The sequence below is a fragment of the Stenella coeruleoalba genome, assembly GCF_951394435.1.
Source record: "Stenella coeruleoalba genome assembly, chromosome: 7".
Classification (NCBI taxonomy): domain Eukaryota; kingdom Metazoa; phylum Chordata; class Mammalia; order Artiodactyla; family Delphinidae; genus Stenella; species Stenella coeruleoalba.
Window position 1 is genome coordinate 53372463 of NC_137153.1, and position 21736 is coordinate 53394198.

At 39.7% G+C, this 21736-nt stretch overlaps 1 protein-coding gene and 1 pseudogene across 3 annotated transcripts in view; one reads left to right on the forward strand and one right to left on the reverse strand.

Moving 5' to 3' along the window:
- LOC307188893 (heterogeneous nuclear ribonucleoprotein U-like protein 2) lies at nucleotides 1–14509 on the reverse strand (annotated as a pseudogene). Its single transcript has 3 exons — nucleotides 14398–14509; nucleotides 402–1630; nucleotides 1–220 (listed from the first exon to the last, which is right to left on the reverse strand). The product of its transcript is annotated as a heterogeneous nuclear ribonucleoprotein U-like protein 2 (transcript).
- HACD4 (3-hydroxyacyl-CoA dehydratase 4) overlaps nucleotides 14181–21736 on the forward strand; it is a 22640-nt gene continuing 15084 nt past the window's right edge. For both annotated transcript variants that reach the window (XM_079927961.1, XM_079927960.1), the window contains exons 1-3: nucleotides 14181–14545; nucleotides 15933–16036; nucleotides 18313–18440. In XM_079927961.1, the coding sequence (XP_079784087.1) occupies nucleotides 14508–14545; nucleotides 15933–16036; nucleotides 18313–18440 (270 nt within the window). In that variant the 5' untranslated portion in view covers nucleotides 14181–14507. The remainder of the gene's footprint in view (nucleotides 14546–15932; nucleotides 16037–18312; nucleotides 18441–21736) is intronic.

Sequence of the window (21736 nt, forward strand, 5' to 3'; positions counted from 1 at the left end):
CTAACTTGCAGAGTTTAGCCCACCTTTCATCTCCAGCATTATAGACTCAGGCACATCATCTCCCTCCACTTCCTTCCTCAGCTCCAGCCTCTTCTTCCAGTCCTCCTCATTAGGGACGACCACCACCACTTTCCAAGAGAAAGTCTTGAACAGCAATAGCTTCTGCCATTGGCCAGAGTTGTACACGTTACACTGATCAAGAACGAAGTTCCGGGCTTCCCTGGTGGCGCAGTGGTTGAGAGTCCGCCTGGCGATGCAAGGGACACAGGTTTGTGCCCCGGCCCGGGAGGATCCCACATGCCGCGGAGCAGCTGGGCCCGTGAGCCATGGCCGCTGAGCCTGCGCATCCGGAGCCTGTGCTCCGCAACGGGAGAGGCCACAACAGTGAGAGGCCCGCGTACCGCGAAAAAAAAAAAAGAATGAAGTTCCTCTTTATCCGGGAAGCAATCTGGACCAGCTTACTAAGGCACTGGGAGGCTTGCTGAACTAAAAGGTCTCAGTTTTTGGGGTCCATCTGTGGCTCCTCGAGCCCCTTCATCCATATTTGATTGAGCACAGTCTCAGCTCCCAGGACATTGTATCTTTCCTCAGGGTTTTCTTTTGCATATTTCAGTGCCCACTGGGTCTTTCCAGATCCAGGCAGTCCCACCATTAGAATCACCTCACACTCCTCTATGGTCTTGGGAGGGACTGTAGTGAGCACGCGCTCCTCCACAGGCATGGCATGGATGAACACAAACTCTTCTGGCGGTGGGAAGAAAGGTTCCTCCTCCTGACCAAAATATAATCTACAACACAATTTTTGCAGAGGACATGGGGTAGGAGGGCCCGGTCAGCCACGGATTCCTTGTTGATACGGAATGCCACACCAAGGTCTTCTCCATTCTTGGAAAACGAAAGTTCTACTTCTTCAACCTCAAAATTGGCAAAGCAGCCAATGACATCATTCTCCCCAAAAGTCTGGCCAAATTCCTCAAACTGCCCATTCTCTGCCTCGAGTCCTCGTCCACTCAAACCATAAGAGAATCCATCCTCACCAAGCTGTGGATGGGAAAAATCAACAAACCATCCAACTCGAAGGAGAGACACCTCTGTGCAGCCTTCTTTCATTGGGAGATTCTGGGTTACCTTGGCCTCAAAGCAAACTTTCCCCTTTGTCACTCCGTAAGTACTTCTTGCCCCAGACCAAAGGGTGTGGAACTTCTCTGAGAAAAGTGGCTGCCCTCCATAGCGGTCTTTGCTCACCCGAAAATGGAGATCCGAGGTATATGTGTCCAGGTTCGCAAGAGTCTGATCCTCTTCCTCATCTTTTGCCTCTTCTTCCGAGGGTGGTGGAGACTTTGAACCTGTTCCTCTGCGGCCTTGTCACCCGGCGCTTCGGATCCCGGCGTCTCGTCTCCACTCTGATCCTCCGGCTCATCTTCCTCCCCTTTGCCAGTGCCCTGCTCTTCGCCACCGGTCACCCGACCTGACTCGGCTGTGGCCTCTTCCGCCAGTTTCTCGGAAACATAGGGCTCAGCCGCGGTCTCCACGGCTGCCGCCTCCGGGGGCTCCAGCGGCGGCTGTGTGGCCTCTCTTGGCACTTTTTTTTTCCTCTCCCGTTGCGGAGCACAGGCTCCAGACGAGCAGGCTCAGTGGCCATGGCTCACGGGCCCAGCCGCTCCGTAGCACGTGGGATCTTCCCAGACTGGGGCACAAACCCGTGTCCCCTGCATCGGCAGGCGGACTCTCCACCACTGCGCCATCAGGGGAGCCCTCTCTTGGCACTTTTTAAAGGCTCTGAAAGCTTTTGTTTATTTGCCAGTGAATTTAGTAGAGAATATATTCCACATATGGACTTATATACAGTATATAAAAATGCTTGGTGAAAAATTAAATACAATGTGAACCTGAAATATCCTGTTAAAAATTACATTTCAAGCCAATTTAAGAAACTATTTTTGCATTATTTGCCCCTTAGATTTTTAAAAGCATAACAAAACCTAATCAACTAAAACATTTAAAAAACAAGTGACCGGTTTATTTTAAGAAGGATGATGTTTATCTCACCATAACTTCTGTCAGGATAAGATAATACCTGTTAGATGAGGAAAGAGTTAACATGTCAATTCCTATTGATTAGCCACAGAAATATTTTGTCACCAAAGTGGGTGTATAATACTTGTAAAGTATATATTTTAATAAATAATTTGTTGAATTTCATCTATAATATTGGGCCAGGCACTGGGCTAAGTGTTTATGTTTATATGCACAAATACACACCAAACAAAATCTAATTTATTCCCACCTCAGTGCTGTGAAGTTAGAACTTTACAGATCAGGAAACTACAGCTTCAAGGGATGAGTTCCTCACCAAAAAGTTCTCTTGAGTACTAACTGCAACTTGACCATTGTATTTCTATGAGTTTTTGTTTGTTTTTTTGTTTTGTTTTGTATTTCTTGAAGTATAGTTGATTTACAATATTGTGTTAATTTCAGGTGTACAGCAAAGTGATTCAGTTATACATGTATATATCTATTCTTTTCAGATTCTTTTCCCTTACAGATTATTATAAGAAATTGGGTAATCTTATCAATATCTAGTTCCCTGTGCTATATAGGAGGTCCTTGTTGGTTATCCATTTTATATTCCTATGATTTTAAAAAAGATATTTAACAAATTTTGACAATACATCATTATAGTTTAGTTATCATTTTAAAGATTTTTCTGTTCAGTTCATTACCCATCAACATTATCTTCTTTTAAAATATACTCTCCCTGGTCTGGGAAGATCCCACATGCTGTGGAGCAACTAAGTCCGTGTGCCACAACTACTGAGCCTGTGCTCTAGAGCCCGTGAGCTACAACTACTGAGCCTGTGTGCTGCAACTACTGAAGCCTGTGCACCTACAGGCCGCACTCTACAACAAGAGAAGCCACCACAATGAGAAGCCCACACACCTCAACAAAGAGTAGCCCCTGCTCACTGCAACTAGAGAAAGCCCACACGCAGCAACGAAGACCCAACACAGCCAAAAATAAATAAGTAAAATAAATAAATTTTAAAAAATAAAATAAAATATACTGTGATATTTGTGAGGACTCTATCCTTAAGACCTTCAGCAAAACTCAAACACCAGTATCGTATATCTGTTCCCAGCTACACACAAATGGCAGGTCCATACAATACGGTAAGCCCCCTTTGAGGCTGATGCACCTTGGGAGCTAAACTCACAAAGCTCTGTCTGCACTCTAGCCTCCCAGCAGGTGGGTCCAATTCAGGTTTGCACCTTACTGAGGTCACACACACCTTGAAGGTGAAATAATCCCATTTTGATGTAGCTCTCAAATCTCCAAAGCCAAAAATGTTAAAGCCTAATCACCAAAGATCTTCAACACAGTATGTTTTTTAAAGAGCTAATAATTTTCCTATTAAAATGTTTCTGGCGTTCAAGGAAATTTTTTATCACATTTGTTCTCTGAGATAGAGGGAACTTTAGTTCAGGAAGAGTAGAGCTGAGAATGTGAGGTCACTTCCCTCTCCTGTGCATTCCCTGGAGTCCTTCCTACAATGCTGCTCCAGGAAGTTTCCTGTCTCCATTTCTTAAATAAGTTTAATCACTTGTGCTCCATAGCATTCTTCCCCTGGGTCTTTAAACATGCCCAATCTCCCAGACGTCGAGAAAAACTTCCCTTGATTTTCCTGGAATAGGATTCTTTACCATCCCCAAGGAGTCGTTATGGGATCACCTGCCAACATTCTCAATGGTAGCTGTTTCAAATAACATTAAACACCATTTCCTGAGTAGCTACTCCTCACTTGATGTCCTGCCAGGTTGAGATGGTGGGGTGGGGGTGGAGGGCAGCGAAGGCACGGATTCCCATATTCAGAAAGCTCAAAGCGTGATGGGGAGGCAGACATACAAACAATCACTATAGGTTATCGTAGATGTAAAGCGTGAAACGAAGATCCAAAGAGGGAGAAAGAGACAGGAGAGAGGTAGAGGACAGCAGTGGCCACAGACGGTTTAAAGAAGCAGGAAGTGGTTAACGTCAAGTGAAGGAGAAAACCTAGGCAGAGAGGGTCTGAAAAGCATGCCAGCTTGGTTGCAAAGAGAAGGAGGCAGATAAGGCAACAGCTGGAGCAAAAGGCACAGTCAAGGGAGAGGGAGGGTCTGTTAGTTGCCATGAGTTGAGGGTGATAGATTCAACTGCTTTAATGTGACAGCTGTCTGGATAAATATGATGGTGATGGATAAATGTCGAAATAGCTTCAGATGTAATTAAATTAAGTTGGAGGGGAAAACATCTCCTCTGGAACCCAGGACAGATTTTAGATGTGTGTAAAGACCAGCCAATGTACTGTTTGTTTAGTAAATTCTGCCTCCCAAGATTTTGAAGCAAAATTTTAAATTCAGCATTTGAAAACCAATTATGTGTGTAAAGGCAGTTTTCAATCACCTGAGTTCAAATCTTAGCTTCACTGCTTACTGGCAGTGTTAAAATCCTGGATAATTTACTAAAATTATCTGTATTCTAGTTTTCTCAGCTGTAAAATGGAAATAATTAATATTACATCATCGTAGCTTTGCTGGAGGAGCAAATCAGTTAAATCACATAAGGTGTTTAGAATAGAGACTAGCAATAGTCAGCCCTCGATATATTTAGCTATCATTGTAATTATTATAATTACGAATATCATTATCTGGTCTTATTTTGGTCACAGTTCTTATAAACATAAGTCATTTTATTTACTTCATTTTACAAATGAAGCAAAATGGCTTCACGTGAGTAAATAATTTGCTTTGAGCTCTACACCTCATCAGAATTAGAATAAAACTCCCAAACCTTTCTTCATACACACCTTAGTGTCTGTTAAATATGAACAGATCTTTACACCAAGGGCACCACAATGGCAAGACAGTCTGAAATTATTTTATACCTAAGAAATGAAGTAATAAAAATATATATACATGTTTAGGCTCAAGTTCTTCTTATATCACATCTGCCCTGGGTCACAAGGTCCACAAAAATTAGATGCAATCTAATTGTATTAGAGCAAAAAATACTAACAGTAAAAGAAATTAAAAGGAGGAAATGTGGAAACATAGAATTTTATATAGAGTAAAAATATCATTCAAAAAAAGGTGAAATAGAGACAGAAACAGATAATTCATTGCTGTAAGCCCTGTATTAGAAGAAATACTAAAAGAAGTTCTTAAGCATAAAGAGAAATGATAGATAGAAAATAGGAATCTATGTGAGGGAATGAAGAATTGCAAAAAATGGTAAATATGTAGTAAAGGTAAAGGTCTTTCCTCCTTATTTAAAATTTATTTAAAAGACAATTAACTTTCTAAAAAATGAAAATTTATTGTGGGATTTATAGTATATGTAGTAGTAAAATATATGGCAGAATACAGAAATAGCAGAACTAATGGAAAGGAAAAATGGAAGAATTCTGCTTTAATTTTTTTAATAATATATGTGATGTGGTATAATATTAACTCAATGTAGATTATAATAAGTTAAGGATGTATATGATAATTCCTAGAGCAACCACTAAAATATAAAACGAAACTATAGCTGAAAAGCCAATATAGGAGACAAAATGAAATTCCCCAAAGTACTTGATAATTCCAAAAATGTCAGGCAAGGAGGAAAAAAGATTGAAAAAGCAATTAGAAAACAAATAGCAAGATGGGAGATATTAACCCAACCACAGCAATAACTGCATTAAGTGTAAACTAAATACTTTCATTAAAAGGCAGAGATTATAGACTGGATATAAAAGTAAGACCCAATGATATACTGTCTACAAAAGATATACTTTATTTTTTTTAATTTTTAATTTTTTACACTTCAAATATAAAGAAAAAGATAGGCTAAAAGTAAAAGGATGGAAAAAGATGCACCATGCAGACACATATCATAAGAAATCTGGAGTAACTATATTAATATCAAAGCAGACTTCAAGCTTAACAAAATATTAGCAGACAAATCCACTAGCATATAAAAAGGATGATATATCATGACTAAGTGTTAGGTTCATCCCAGTAATACAAATATAATTTTAATCTTTTGGCACTGTTTTGATATCTTTTGCCATACAAAAACATTTTTCTATAATCCTGTTTTGGTGAACAGATCTTCCTAACCCCCAGGGTGTCCAAATAATCATCTAAATTTTATAAGTTGTTTTTACTGACTTTTTCTATACACTTAATTCTTTAATCCACTGGGAATTTACTTTTGTATGTGGTGTGTGATAGCATTCCAACATTATTTTCCTCCAGATGGATTAAACAGGTGTACCAACCATTTATTAACTAAGTGAGCCTTTTCTCACGGAATTGTAATTTTAGTTTGTCAAACATTAAATTCCTATATATGTTGAAATCCATTCCTGGGATCTTGATTGTCTTCTATTGTTCAGTTTGTTTGTTCCTATATCAATACAATGTCTTGTACTTTATTGCCTAGTATTCTCCTCACTATTCCTCTTTTAATTAATTTTTTGGCTAGTCTTAGAAATTTCTTTCTCTGTATGGACTTTAAGATTACTTTATTCAGTAAAAAATTTTTCTTATGATTCTCATTGTAATTTCCTTCCTTTCATAGATTAATTGGAGAAAATTTAAATTTGGAGGACATTGAGGACTCCATTCAAGAACATGTTTCCATTTGTTTCATTTTTTAATATTTGACAATAAGATTTTATAACTTCCTTCTTAAAGAATCTGTATGTTTCTTCTTTATTTCTAGGTATCTTTAGTTTTGTTACTATTGTGAATGAAATTATAATTCTATTTTGTTTTAAACTGATTATTGCTTTTATAGAGAAAGGATTTATAATTTTTTAAAAATTAAGGCTCATATCTGGACTTTTGGAAATGTGGGAAGAGATCACCCAGCCCTGTAAAGGCAAGCCTGAGCTAACAAAATCATCAGTTAGGATTAATCAAGATCAGTCCAAATTTTGTTCTAAATTTGTCTCCTGGTGGCTCCCTTACCCGGCTATTTTCTGATTTGGGCACCAGTAAAGCAGTTTTTTCTGTTCTTGCTTGACTGAATTCTACTTGTCGTATATTCAGTGCCACTCTTGCCCCTCAGACTAGTCTGAGAGGATGCTCCTTCTTGGGGGCTGGGATCCAGCACAAGACCAGATTCACCCTATCTCACAGGTAATCGGATAGATATCACTCATGCGATGTCCAACCATATGGAATAAGACTTTTATACCAGCAATATAAAACAATTAACCATCTCTACAATGGTCTTAAAAGTTATCTATGTGGTAAAGATTATTTCTAATAGCAGATAAGAAATCATTACAAACTCTAAGGATGGCCATTTAAATGTGGTTATATCAGGCTCATAAACCTTATAAATTAAAAGACTAAATCTCAATGCAGGATTAGCCTTCAACAACAATATTAAGTAGGGTAACTTTCCTTTATCTTCCCTTGACATCGGTATCTAGTGTACTAATGGTGCAATTTAGCCATCTTGTCTTCTCCCTACTTCTACACCCTACGAAGGCCCAATCTCCACCTACTCCCAATACCCTCAACCAGACACAGGGAAATCAGACTTCTGTCTGAACAACAGGCAAACGCAAGTACATCTGACCTACGACAGCACCCTGCTTCTGTCTAGACAGTCCTCATTTAGAGAACCAAGCCTTCATATCTGGGTTTAGTTCGGCTTTTTGACCTGGCTCAAAACAGAACTCTCTACTTCTGAGTTGACCTCTGCTCCTCCCCTCAATCCTCCCCCCGACCCCACTGATCCACGTATTATCTCCTCTTCTATGACTCCTTCCCATTCCAGAACATATGCTGAACATTTTCTTGCTGGAGATCTAACTCTTGAATTTCATTTAGGATAATAATTCCTTTTAGTTCCTTTGTCTCCTGTAGCTTGACCCCCCTCCAACCACCACAACCCTCCCTCCTCTGTCCCCTTCTTCCTTCTACCCCAGGCTTCTGCCCTATTTGACAGGCAACATCCAGGGCTCCACCTCTAACTGCTGGAGCAGGTTGTCACTGGGCTTTGGGGACATTGACCTCGTCTGCGTTTGAATTTGAAGCTTGACAGTTATCACATTTGAGCCTCATAGGGGAAGCAGGCTAGGGTCTGTAATTGTATTATCTTCATTTTAAAAAATAAAGGAGGGGCACAGTGGTTGGGAGTCCGCCTGCCAATGCAGGGGACATGGGTTTGAGCCTGGTCCAGGAAGATACCACATGCCGCGGAGCAACTAAGCCCGTGTGCCACAACTACTGAGCCTGCGCTCTAGAGCCGGCAAGCCACAACTACTGAGCCCACGTGCCACAACTACTGAAGCCCGTGCACCTAGAGCCCGTGATCCGCAACAACAGAAGCCACCGCAGTGAGAGGCTTGCGCACGGCAACGAAGAGTAGCCCCCGCTTGCCACAACTAGAGAAAGCCCGCGTGCAGCAATGAAGACCCAATGCAGCCAAAGATAAATAATTTATTAAAAATAAATAAATAAATGAACTGAGACTCAGAAAGGCATTATTACTTGTCCAACATCACACAGAAGTGAAATCTAGACTTGAACCCGGGTCTTCTGACTGAAAATTCCTTGCTCCCTGAAACTGTTTCTTTCTGTTTCTGAGCATAGTTAAAAAAAAGAAACAACAACAACAAAAAATCCAGACATTTAAAAACACCTTGAGGGAGTTTGGCATTAGCAGATGCAAACTATTACATGTAACATGGATAAACAACAAGGTCCTATTGTATAGCACAGGGAACTATATTCAATATGTTGGGATAAACCATAATGGAAAAGAATATAAAAAAAGAATGTGTATATCTGAGTCACTTTGCTGTACAGCAGAAGTTAACACAACATTGTAAATCAACTATATTTCAATTAAAAAAATTTTTTTTAAATACCTTGAGGTTTAGAAACACCTTGAGGATGGAGAATGTGTCTTTTTGTCTTTAAATTCATCCAGTCTCCCAAACAGCCAATAAGAGCTCACATAGCACAAGGTCAAGCACAATATATTTTGATAAACAAACACTAATTCTGTGGAAAGTATACACAAACAGCAAAATGAAAGTATCAAACCAATGCATGAATAAAGAAGTACGAACATTGACATCACTTACAGCTGATGGCTTTTCTAAGGAGAGCATTTATAGAAAATATGTATTTGAGATACAGAATAAATTGTGAGTTTATAGAATATCAGAACCAGATCATGGAGATCTCTATGATCTTCTTATCTAATCCCACTCAACTAACAGAGTAGCCAACATTGAGAAGGCAATATGGATTAAAATAATCTGAGAAGCAAGACCTTTGTTTTTCTGAAACTCATTTTTCTAGGAAGGAATCTTTCTGGTCAGTTTTCTTTTGGGATCAGCATTTCCTACCATTATTAAGCTACATAAATGCACAGTATGAGCTATGTTTATCTATTTAAACATCCAGTAAAATTCAATAATTTTAGATGAATTAATAAGTGTTTAGATTGTTTATTTTGACTTTATCTCTTTTGTTTTGTAATTTCTTTATCCAAAAAATGATTACAAAAGATGTTGCCGTTTTGTTTCTTGACTCTGTGTACATATCGTACAGTCAAAAAGTCTTAAATTTTTAAAGCCTAATTCATTTTTAAAATCTCTTACCTTAGACTATCAAAAAGCAACCCTGCCTTTAAAGTGATTTGGATATAATGGAAACAAAAATAATTTTATCTAAAGAGATCAATATAAAAATGATCTTGAAAATATTTATATTTGTGACCCAAATAATGTTTCCATCATTATAAAACTAAACCTGATCTCAAAAATTACCATATTAAGTTGTTTTTCTGTGGGTGACTCCTCTAAGTAGCTTGTAAAGTGAATTATTCTAAGAAAAGCAGTTTTCAGTAATCATAGACAATGGCATGGAACAAGAATAAATAGAAATGAAAATTGTATGTGAATTTAAATAAAACCTTAACTGTATATAACAAGAATAACAGTTTGGAATTATACTAATGTGACTTTCTCTTTTGCATTTCTTTGTATGTTACTTTCCTCCAAGCCTGCTAGAGGCATCCTTTTGCCTTAGGAGATTTGGGCTGGTTGTAGGAAGGCTGCAAAGGGATGGATTGAGTTCCCTCTCAGCCTTGATATTGTGTCTTTTTAATTTTGGCCATTCTCATACGTGTGTAATGATATCTCTTTGTGGTTTTAATCTGCATTAAATGTATACATATATCCCCTATCTCCTTCCTTTAAAAAAAAAAAAGAACAGTTCCCACCCACCTCATATGGTTGCTCTGAAGATTAAGTGAGATAACTCATAGAAAGCACTGTAAAACACATATAGCTTATAATCAATAATATAATCACGTGAACTAAGAGATTTTATAACAGCGCCTGCATGGCTGAATGAACCAATTACACACTTGAACACATTTGTCTTGGAATAAGACAGAGGATAGATTGGGGGATAATGATGACCAAGAAGTCCAGGGTTTGGTCTTCTAAATGGAGTCGCAAAGGGGGAAGACATTTAAAGGATGAATAGTTAAAGTTCTAGCAGAGAAGTAAAAGCAATGCTTCGGATCAGCTGAAAAAGAGTGGTAATAGAGGCTGAGAGCGTGTCCAGGCAAAGATTACAATAGATGACTATTTATGATTAATGCCCAAGTAAGATAAGATAACTGGGCAAATACAGCTGAAATTTTGCACAATGCTGTGGAAAGAGATCTCAGCCTAGCTTTAACTAGAGTTTTGGTGTCTTTGAAACAAGAAGATTGGACAACATAATCTCTAGGGTTATGTATGGATCTAGCAGCTTGTGAAATTTCCAAACTGTGCTATGGGATTGGGAGTGGGAAGAGAGAGAGGTTGTGATCCCTGAAAATTCCAGGTGATTGAAATAAAAAGGAAATCTAGAATTGAAAGTTATCAGAGTATAACTGTATCCTTACAGTGCCCTTTGTAGGTAATGGAAGAAGAAGGGGGCAATGGGGCACTTTTCCAGCATCTCTGCTCTCAGTGAATATCACATGAAGTATTGACATTCAAAAATGGGATTGCCAAGGAATGGGAGGGAAAAAAATGCAGGAACAGGGTGATGGATAGATGGATGGTTAAATGTCCAAACTCAGGATATTCAACCACTGGATTTAATTTCTCTGAAGATCATTATGAAATAGTGTAGCTTATTACATTTTATATATGGTTTAAAAAATTCTTGAGCTAATCTGCTACTGCCATGAAATGTATTTCAAGGCTTTAGTTTCCCAAATGGTGCTCACAGGGATGAAAACAAATTTAAACATTTTCCCAAGGAAAACAACACTGACATATTCAAATAGTGTTAAAGTTCCTTCTAAAGGCAAGAACATGTTAATTTTGAGTTACCTGAACTATCCCGACCTCTGACTTCTCCTGTACAAGTAGATAATTGACATTTTTGGATACCTATCATGCCAAGCACTGTACTAGGTACTTTTACACATTTTCATCTATACATTTTCCTATTCAATCCTCCCAAGAATCATGTAGTTTTGGCAAAAGAGACTTTGTTCATAGAAGTTAAAGTATGTCAAATTCTTACTGTAAGTAAGAGGTAGAGCCCTCTGGGAATTCACAATTTAGTTGAGTAGGCAGGAACCCCAGTAAAAATATCTTAAGGTAAGTGCTATCATAGACATCCATTAGACCAGTGCAGCTCCCAGAAGAAGCTCTGGGAAGGGCTTTAAAGAATGAGTAGAACTTTGACAGGTAAATATTGGGATGAAGGGGAAGAAGTAGAAGAGAAATTCAAAGAAGGAGAAAAGTTTCACATAGGTACACATGATGATCAGAAAATGCCTGGTGTGGTCATGGAATGGTGAGTTGCTGTAATTGGTGGGGGATAGGGTGGTATGAGATGTCAGTGTATGACTGGCTTAGAGGCAAGAGGAGATATGACTGTAACAGGCAACAGAGAACCACAAAGAATTTTGACCAGAAAAAAATGGCTGGATCAGGACTGTGGTTTAAGAAAATACTTCCAGCAGGCTTCAACTAATGTATGGTAGTCTGGGTAGAAGGAGGAGAGACGGGAGGCAGGGAGGCTGGTGAAGTCTGCCTTGGTAATGCTGGCAGGACCTGAAGAGGACCTGCCCTAAGGCCCTGCCAAGGAAGAGGGAGAAATGCACTTCCTACTCAAAATGTTCTCTCATAAGCTCCCTCTGCACTGATTCCTTGGAAAACAAGGTAGAATTCCCTAACTTCTTGATTTGAAAGGTTTTTTGTTTGTTTGTAGTTTGTTCTTTGGCAAGTAAAAAGGAGCTCTTTTTGGGTGTCCTTTACCCGGGTTCTGGGTATAAGGAACAGAAGTAGAATGCTAGTGATCTCAACAGAATAATTCTATCAATAGAATTAGATTGGGTGGGGAGACTTAATGATGACTCCTAAATTTTAAACCCGAATGACTAGGAAAACCGTGGCCTCCCTGTAGGAAATTAGATAATGATATGGGAAGAAAGACAGTATGCTTATTTTAAATAGATTCAATTGGAAGTTACAATGGGATTTTCATGCAGAAATATCCAGAAGCTGCTGAAAGGCCAGAACTAGTGTTCATTAAAAACAACAACAGAGGCTGAAGATAATAGAGTTAGCCATTATCCGCGTGGAGATAAAGCCGTGTGGGGAGATGTCTGTGCTGAGGAATAACATGGTGGCAAAGGGAAAAGATGGCCCAGGGCAGACCTGAGAGGAAATAGAGCTGGAGAAGAGGAGGCGTCTAGAGAGAAAGAAAGGACAGAAGGCGAGAAAAGTCTAACATTCAGAGTTGCAGAGGCACAGGGAAGAGAGGTGAAGGTGGTAAATGCAGTAGACTTGTGGAAGGGGAGGAGGGGGGAGGATGTAGATGCAGGGTCCGTGTTTTATGATAAAGGGTCGCTTTCTGCCTTCTCCTCTCGCCCCATTCCAGTCCATCCAGGACTTTATTCCTCTCTCGCTGCCTGGCCTGGGCACTGATGACATTGATGACTGCTTAGCCACCAGTGTTTGCTTGTAAAATCAGTTTCCTCTTTACATGAAATTCTCCCCAAGAGCAAGAACTGTGTGGGGTCATCTACACAGTGGGTGCAGAATGGGGACTCAGGGAAGAAATCAAGGCAGCCTCCCTGAGAGGAGAGTTTCTGGAGAGTGTTGGGAAGGGAAGTTAAATAGTAAGGTGTTATGGACCAGGAAGATGGTAAGAAATAAAGAAGCGTCTGATTATGAGAGTGGGCAGGGAGTTATGAGAAAAAGGAGAGAGAAAACTACGTCCAGAGAGAAGCAGAAAGAATAACATGTGTAATTCTAGGGTGGGAGAGATTTGAAGATGTTCCTAAACTGTGGTGAAAGCCAGTGGAAAGGACAGGATGGAGATGCAAGAAGAAGGTGTGGGTAATAACTGATGGAATGACTTTGAGAAGGGACTGGTGAATGCAGGAGAGGGATGAACTTCCGACCCAGGGCAGGGGGTGAGGGAAGGTGCAGAGAAATGGAGAGATGAGGTACCAGGTCAGAATGGACTAGGAGGAAGGAAACTATAGCTAGCCTAATGGAAAAACAAAAACAAAAAAACCTTGAGATTCTCATACTGCCATTTATCAGTCATGTGACCTGTGGCAAGTGCCTTAACATATTTTTGAAAGGTTCAACTCCCTTTAGCTAAAATGGGGATACTACCTTCCAACTCCCCAAATCGGGCATATGGTCTTGCTTACTTGCAAGTGCTTTCTCGGCTTTTTGTTTGTTTTGTTTTAAATTTATTTGGGGATATTTCCCTTAGAAGGCAGAGAAGCTGGAAGATGGTCTGGATCTTATCAGCAAAGTAGCAAGTGGGTCACCAGAGCATGAAGGAGAGAGTGATGCCATAGGCCTGAGTGATCAGGAGGTTTCTGAGGGCTGGGCAAAGGATAGCGAGATGCACAACACAACGTGAATAAAAGGATTTGCAAGCATCAGTGAGGACCCAGGAGAAATGAGAGGGCAAGGATGTCTGATACTGAGGAATCAGGCCTCTTGGCTGAAAAAGTGTTAGGGAAGGCCTGCTCACAATCGTCCTAGCCTAACCGCTCTCACAGGTGAGGGTAATGAGAGGCGGCACCTGGGGCTCACGCATCCCAGCAGGCTTTGGGATGGCTTGACTGCGCGCTTCCGGGGTCAGGGGTTAGGGTCCGTTAGTTTCTACGAGGCTGCAACGGAGTCTCAACACAAAGATTAGGAAGCCGGGTAAGGAGCCTGGTGCACCTTACTTGGGACTGGGGTGTGTTAGGGCCCCCGCCAGGGCGGCCCAGCCCGGGCACCTGCCGCGCCTCGGCGTGCCAGTGGTGGTGCAGCTGGCTCCCGCCGCCGCAGGAACTTCAGGAACTTTTTTTTTTTGGTAAATTGCTGCGTGAGGAGAGGCCCCGCCCTTCCGCGCCCGGCCGCCCGGCCTCCCCTCCGGCGCTCCTGGCGGGTGTTCGTTCCCGGTCGGCGTGGAGAGCCTGGAGACGGCGGCCCATGGGACCCGTGGAGCTGCCCGCCTGGCTGCAGCCCAGGTAGGACGCTCGGCAGAGCAGGGAGAGGAGCGGGTACGGGAGGAGGGGCCGCCGGGGGTGAGGGTGGGGAACGGGGCGGTGGGTGGTGCCGATACTGATGAGCTGGGGGAGCACCGGCCAGCGCCCGAGCAAACTTAGGCCCCACACTCCGTGGCGCTCTGGACAGGTATTAGCTAATTCAGTTGTCTCGACAACGCTAAGAGTAACTGTTATTTCCCCCATTTTATAGCTATGGAAATGGGAAGGACGGGCTGCGTGTCCACCCTTCCTTTTGTGCTCTCTCTTGCCGTCTTTTTTTTTCTTCCCCCTCCGCCGACCTGGAGCCCTTCCCTTGACTTTCTCTACTTGCTGCAGAAACACCAATCACACGTGTAGATTTCAGGGCCCAGTTCCAGAAAAACTGATCCAGTGGTACGAGGGTAGAGCCTGGGATGTGTAAGTTTAACCCACGCAGCATGTGATTCTGCTGTAGGTTTGAGGGAGGAATTCCTCTTCCCCACTCATTTAGTAGTACTTGCGTCATCTGTAGGGGTGCCCAGGTAAAATCATCAAGCTACACTGTATCTGCTTACCAACGTATTTGCCTGATTTCCCAGAGGTTTCACGTCTCCAACTAGGAGAAAAATCTTGTCTACCCTGGGCAGGGCCACTCCCACCGCTTTTCCGAACCAGAGGCAACGCTTCAAACGGTGCTTTCTCTAACTCCCTCAAACGTGTATCTGTCAGTCTTCTCTTAGTCATCTCCCCAGCAACCCATTTTAAAAGCCAGCTTGACTTCCCATATCTGGCCCAAGTGACTAAACTGCTTTCTCTGTGTGTCTGGTGAAGGAAGCTATCTGCTCTTGCAAAATATAATAGGCAGTGGTGAGACACTGTCCCCAGTCACATAATGCATTCAGAAGTCAGGTGTGTCCCATGATTGAATTATCCACCACCTGGGAATACCACCATTGCTACTCCCCTCTTGTAACTATAACCTAGTTATCAAGTTCAAGTTCTGCACTTAGCAGGGACACATATCGACCACATCAGCCCCTCTCCATCCATATTTTCTTTTCAAAAACATTCATAGCCTACTTTGCAATGCTTTTATTCCTTGGGGAGCAGCAAGGTTAGAGGTTTATCAAAGATGAAAGTGGATTTTGAAATAGAACCATATTTGTCTTTAAACAAACTCAGGATGGTTACTTTAACAGATAGTGTGCTTTCAAAATCTGATGGGGTTTAGAGGGGTAACCAAATAAAAGACTCTGATATGGAATAGTTGTCTCTTGCTTGCTCAGATTGGCCAGTAAGTTAGTGAAAAGATGAGTATAATGCTGAAAGGGTGATTATAAAGGAAGTGTTTAATATGTTTAAATGAAGTATTTTCCTGTATTTATTGTAGGTATAGGAAGAATGCCTATCTTTTCATCTACTACTTAATCCAGTTCTGTGGCCACTCATGGATATTCACAAATATGACAGTCAGATTCTTTTCATTTGGAAAAGGTAAAAGCCCAAAACAGTTTTGGATTTTTAACTTTCAATCCTCGTTTTCACCTAGTCCTGGTTATAATAATTTTTTAACTTCTATGAACTGCACCTAATAGCCTTCACTTCTCTAAAATGTAGTGACCATATTTTTCAGTAAGCATACTTTGTTCTTACTGCAAAAACCAAAACCTTTTTGGAGGAGGGGGGGAGGTAAGATGAGGGAAAGGTATGTGGCTTCCCCCTGAGTAGGCGTTTGCCCTGAAAACATAGACATGGCGTTGTGGTGGTGCCATTTCACTCTTCCGTTTTTGTTCTGCACCAAACCTTAGCAGATTTGGTGTGTGTTGTGGAAATCTGTAAATTCCAGTAAAACATTTTTTGCAGAGAAATCAGGAATTAACCAATTCTTCTCCTGTTTTTTATTCCCCAGGTTTCAGATAACTGGAAACTACTAACAAATGAAAGACAAACTTTATATTCCCCAGGCTTCTATTTGATCCCTTTAAAGGGCAGTGTGTCCATAAGAAAATGACACACTTTGTAGATGACTCATCACCTATATGGGAGTTAGCATTAATGGTTTAAGTCATAAGTTTCCTCCACTTTCCTAAAAAGTAAAGATTTTAAATGCATTTCAGTTTTCCAAGAAATGAATCACTGTCATTTAACATTCTGACTGTCAAAATAACATTCTTTTCACGTTCCATCCCCACATGGGTAAGTGTCATCACAGTTTACAACTGTTGCATGACTTGACAATTTGAGCAACTGCTGGTTTCAGCTAAAAACAAACATCTAGGATATATCTGGGAAAAGTCATGCTGTGCTCATCAATTCAGACTTCTGTATCCTCAGAAAATTAATCTACTTCTGTGGCACCATAAATGTTGCTTTTTCATTACTGCAATCTACAGATAAATTCTTGCCTTTGTTAAGAACCTCCAAAGATACAGCCTGAGGCTTGAATTTCAACTATGAGTGTTGGGAGTCCTCAAGCAGAGGAAAACACAGGGCTTAGGAAAACTTCCCTTATATTTTTAGGAAAAAACATAACTTCTAGACCTTGGAAGTTAGCTGTGGCTTTGAGGGCATATTATAGGTCATTCACAACATGAGTAACAAGGCATGAACTCTTTCTTATGCTGCCTGGCCTTTCCAGTAGGAAAAGTGCCTTAGTCAGCAGTGTACTTATTTCTTAATTGTTATCCTGCCGTTATAATTATAAAAGCTACGTATTATTAAAGAAACACAACCCATTCATATGGAAGGCAGGCTGAAAAGGACTATGTGGGGTTCAGTACAGTTCCTGAATCAATGTATAAATTAAGTAGCTCAACAGCACTCAAGCACCTGGACTAGTAACGTCTGCTACTTTCTTCCTTCAAGGAGCCGTGTGACTGATAATTCTGTTACAGCAAGTGCAGGGCCATGGATAAGAGCATGGACTGTCTATGCCTCAGGAATCATCTGTGAAATGGGGATGATAATTATGTCTATCTCATAGAGCTGCTGGGAAGAGACACCCTTTGTGGTTGATAAATTATTATCATGTGAATGATCACTAGGGAGTGAAAACAACAAAGACTTCCCTAGAAGATTCTTAACATGGCAGGATTTCAATTTAAAATTTAAACCAACACATTTATCCTATTTAGATGAACATTTGTTTGCCTCCCATTTCAGCTCTCTCCAAATGCAGTATTTGTTTTGGGCCCTCTGCAGTGGGCCCAAGTTCCAGTGTTTAAAACTCACAGAAATCCAGAAAGCACTAACTACATATATATGAGCCATAAATGCTAGATACACATAAGATGTTATTTGATATCATGGCATCATTAATCTCATTTCCATAAATCTTCTCTGAAATAGTATTTTCTCATCTCTGTCATTTTCCTGTCAATGGACAAGGTGTGGGCACCACAGCTTCTTTAATAAACTGACTTCCAGCCTGTTTTCACTGGTGTAGTCTAGAGTCTAGCTGTTTACTTTTATGCTGGGATTCCTTTAGAATCTCATAAATGGGGAATAAATGCTTTAGCTTTGGCCATGGAGCCTTCTTTTTCAAGTTTTAAATCCTTTCTGGAAGAGGAGCAATTAAAATGTACAATGATATAAAGTGTTTTCTTTGGTTACATAGTCTTTGTAATTTAGTAATCTATTTAGGAAATTTCTCACATGTACTGAGAAAAAGGAAATAAGGAGTCTCAACTGTATTTCAAAGTGCTTTATAGATTTGGGTTGTGATCTATGTTTTACTTACCATGTCTGTCTTTTTAATTCACTGGACACAGATTCAATGGTTGACACTTTTTATGCAATTGGACTTGTCATGCGACTTTGCCAATCTATTTCCCTCTTGGAGTTGCTGCACATATATGTTGGCATTGAATCAGACCATCTTCTGCCTAGGTTTCTGCAGGTAGGTTTTAATCGCATTATTTGTATTATAGAATTTGTCGCATACTTAACTTTGTTCTATTTATAGCCTCTGTTGACTTTATGGCAGTGAAAAAGCCAACCTTTGCTAATTTGCAACCCACATCACTAACAAGGAGAATTCCATGAAAAACTTACCTCATCCTAAAACACTGCACACTTAAAAAACAGAAATATAGATCAATGGAACAGGATAGAAAGCCCAGAGATAAACCCATGCACATATGGTCACCTTATCTTTGATAAAGGAGGCAAGAATATGCAGTGGAGAAAAGACAGCCTCTTCAATAAGTGGTGCTGGGAAAACTGGACAGCTACGTGTAAAAGAATGAAATTAGAACACTCCCTAACACCATACACAAAGATAAACTCAAAATGGATTAAAGACATAAATGTAAGGCCAGACACTGTCAAACTCTTAGAGGAAAACATAGGCAGAACACTCTATGACGTAGATCACAGCAAGATCCTTTTTGACCCACCTCTTAGAGAAATGGAAATAAAAATAAACACATGGGACCTAATGAAACTTAAAAGCTTTTGCACAGCAAAGGAAACCATAAACAAGATGAAAAGACAGCCCTTAGAATGGGAGAAAATAGTTGCAAATGAAGCAACTGACAAAGGATTAATCTCCAAAATTTACAAGCAGCTCATGCAGCTCAATATCAAAATAACAAGCCAATCCAAAAATGGGTAGAAAACCTAAATAGACATTTCTCCAAAGGAGATATACAGATTGCCAACAAACACATGAGAGAATGCTCAACATCATTAATCATTAGAGAAATGCAAATCAAAACTACAATGAGGTATCACTTCACACCAGTCAGAATGGCCATCATCAAAAAATCTACAAACAAACAAATAAAAAAAATCTACAAACAATAAATGCTGGAAAGGGTGTGGAGAAAAGGGAACCCTCTTGCACTGTTGGTGGGAATGTAAATTGATACAGCCACCATGGAGAACAGTATAGAGGTTCCTTAAAAAACTAAAAATAGAGCTACCGTATGACCCAGCAATCCCCCTACTGGGCATATACCCTGAGAATACCATAATTCAAAAAGAGTCATGTACCAAAATGTTCATCGCAGCTCTATTTACAATAGCCAGGACATGGAAGCAACCTAAGTGTCCATCAACAGATGAATGGATAAAGAAGATGTGGCACATATATACAATGGAATATTACTCAGCCACAAAAAGAAAAGAAATTGAGTTGTTTATAGTGAGGTGGATAGACCTAGAGTCTGTCCTACAGTGTGAAGTAAGAGAGAGAAAAACAAATACTGTATGCTAACACATATATATGGAATCTAAAAAAAAAAAAAAAGGTGATGAAGAACCTAGGGGCAAGATGGGAATAAAGACATAGACTTTATGGACTTGAGGTTATGGGGAGGGGGAAGGGTAAGCTGGGACAAAGTGAGAGAGTGGCATGGACATATATACACTACCAAACGTAAAATCGATAGCTAGTGGGAAGCAGCCACATAGCACAGGGAGATCAGCTGGTGCTTTGTGACCACCTAGAGGGGTGGGATAGGGAGGGTGGGAGAGAAGGAGACACAAGAGGGAAGAGATATGGGGACATAAGTATATGTATAACTGATTTACTTTGTTATAAAGCAGAAACTAACACACCATTGTAAAGCAATTATACTCCAATAAAGATGTTAAAAAAGAAAAAGAAAAGAATACAATACCTGGTTGCTATTGCTGTTATTTTAGGTATCATTTGTATCTAGCCCTAGATGACCATTGTTCCTTTTAAAGGCAGGTTGAAGGAAGGTGGGAAAGTCACTGGTAGATATTTAGTATACTAAATCATTGCTGAATTAAGGCAAGAAAAACAAAAAAGTGGTATTTTCCATAAGGAGAGATAAAGGTTAAGTGACTATATGAGCATATGTTTAAAATTTACATGAGTATAATATTAACTGTTTGCAAAATAAATTGGAAAAATGGATAACAAAATATGACCAATTTGCATTGTAAAAATATTTGAAATACCAGAATCTGATTGTATTGCCAGCACCTAGCAAAGTGCTTATCAGAAACATACACCTTCAATTTTGTTGATTGGAGGAGTGGCATAGATCCTTGTATTAAAATTTGCTTAAAATACCATGAAAGTTTAAAAGATGGAAATCAGAGTATAAACTTGAGGAGCCTATCAACTCAGCATTGCAAGTTCATGGGAGATTTTTGTTTATTCAGTAAAAGTAGAGAAATAGTATTCATTAGGATGAAGACATTTTCAGTGTTGACATATCAAATGTAAAATAAAAATTGGGGCAATATTTAGAGTACAAACTAGTAACAGAGTAGTCAGCTAGCCATAACCTAGATGGAAATGCCTTAAATGTATTTCCTTACAAAATAAAAAGGGGTACACATATGTCCCAGAAGAAGCATATTATTTAGGAAAAGATTTATTGGTATTTATTATTTGTTAACAACTAAGATGCATATAGCATCATCTAATGCTAATTTTAGAGAACAGAAGTAACAACCCACGTTAAATGAAAGTTGTATTCTGTCATATGGAATTATTTTGCTTGGAGTATGATCAAATTTATCTGAATCTAAGTCATGTTTTCTTTTGGCATACTTTTTTGGATTTTGTACTTTATTAGGCTAAATTGGATAATATTAATTTTATGGTAAAACAGCAGTTTCAAAGTTAAGAGCAGTGTTATTTTAGTTATTTCCAAAGAAGGAAATGCAAGTGAGAAGCAGGACAGTTAAATTTGTAAGAAAGAAGAGCATCTTGAATATGTCTAGAAAATATGCATATATTTTATGCTTTCCAAAAGTATGTAGACTTATCCAAAAATAGAAAGTATTATACAACTTAGAAATCTGATTTCTTGCAGTCCTAGAAATTCCAGAATATTTAAATGTGATTTTAATCACTATTAATTGAAACTGTAGTGGCTTATGGAAGTATGATCACTGTAATCAGAATATATCCTGGTTTGGTAATTAAAAAATAATGGCAAGTATACACTGACACTTTTTATTTAAAGGTGAGGTGGCAAAGTCTACTGTTGTTGGAGCTCAAATGATTTTTAAGTTTCTGTTGTCAGGAGCAATCAGGGACCATCATAGTAGTGAAGACAGTTACCATTCTCATTCTGGGCTGATTATTGTTAATTTTTCTTGTGATGTTTAGCTTCCTCTTTTTATCTCTTTGAGATTCTACCTGTCCTCTGTTTCTTTTATTCATTTACTATCTTTTCTATGGTTTTCAGAATGGACATAGTATTGTAA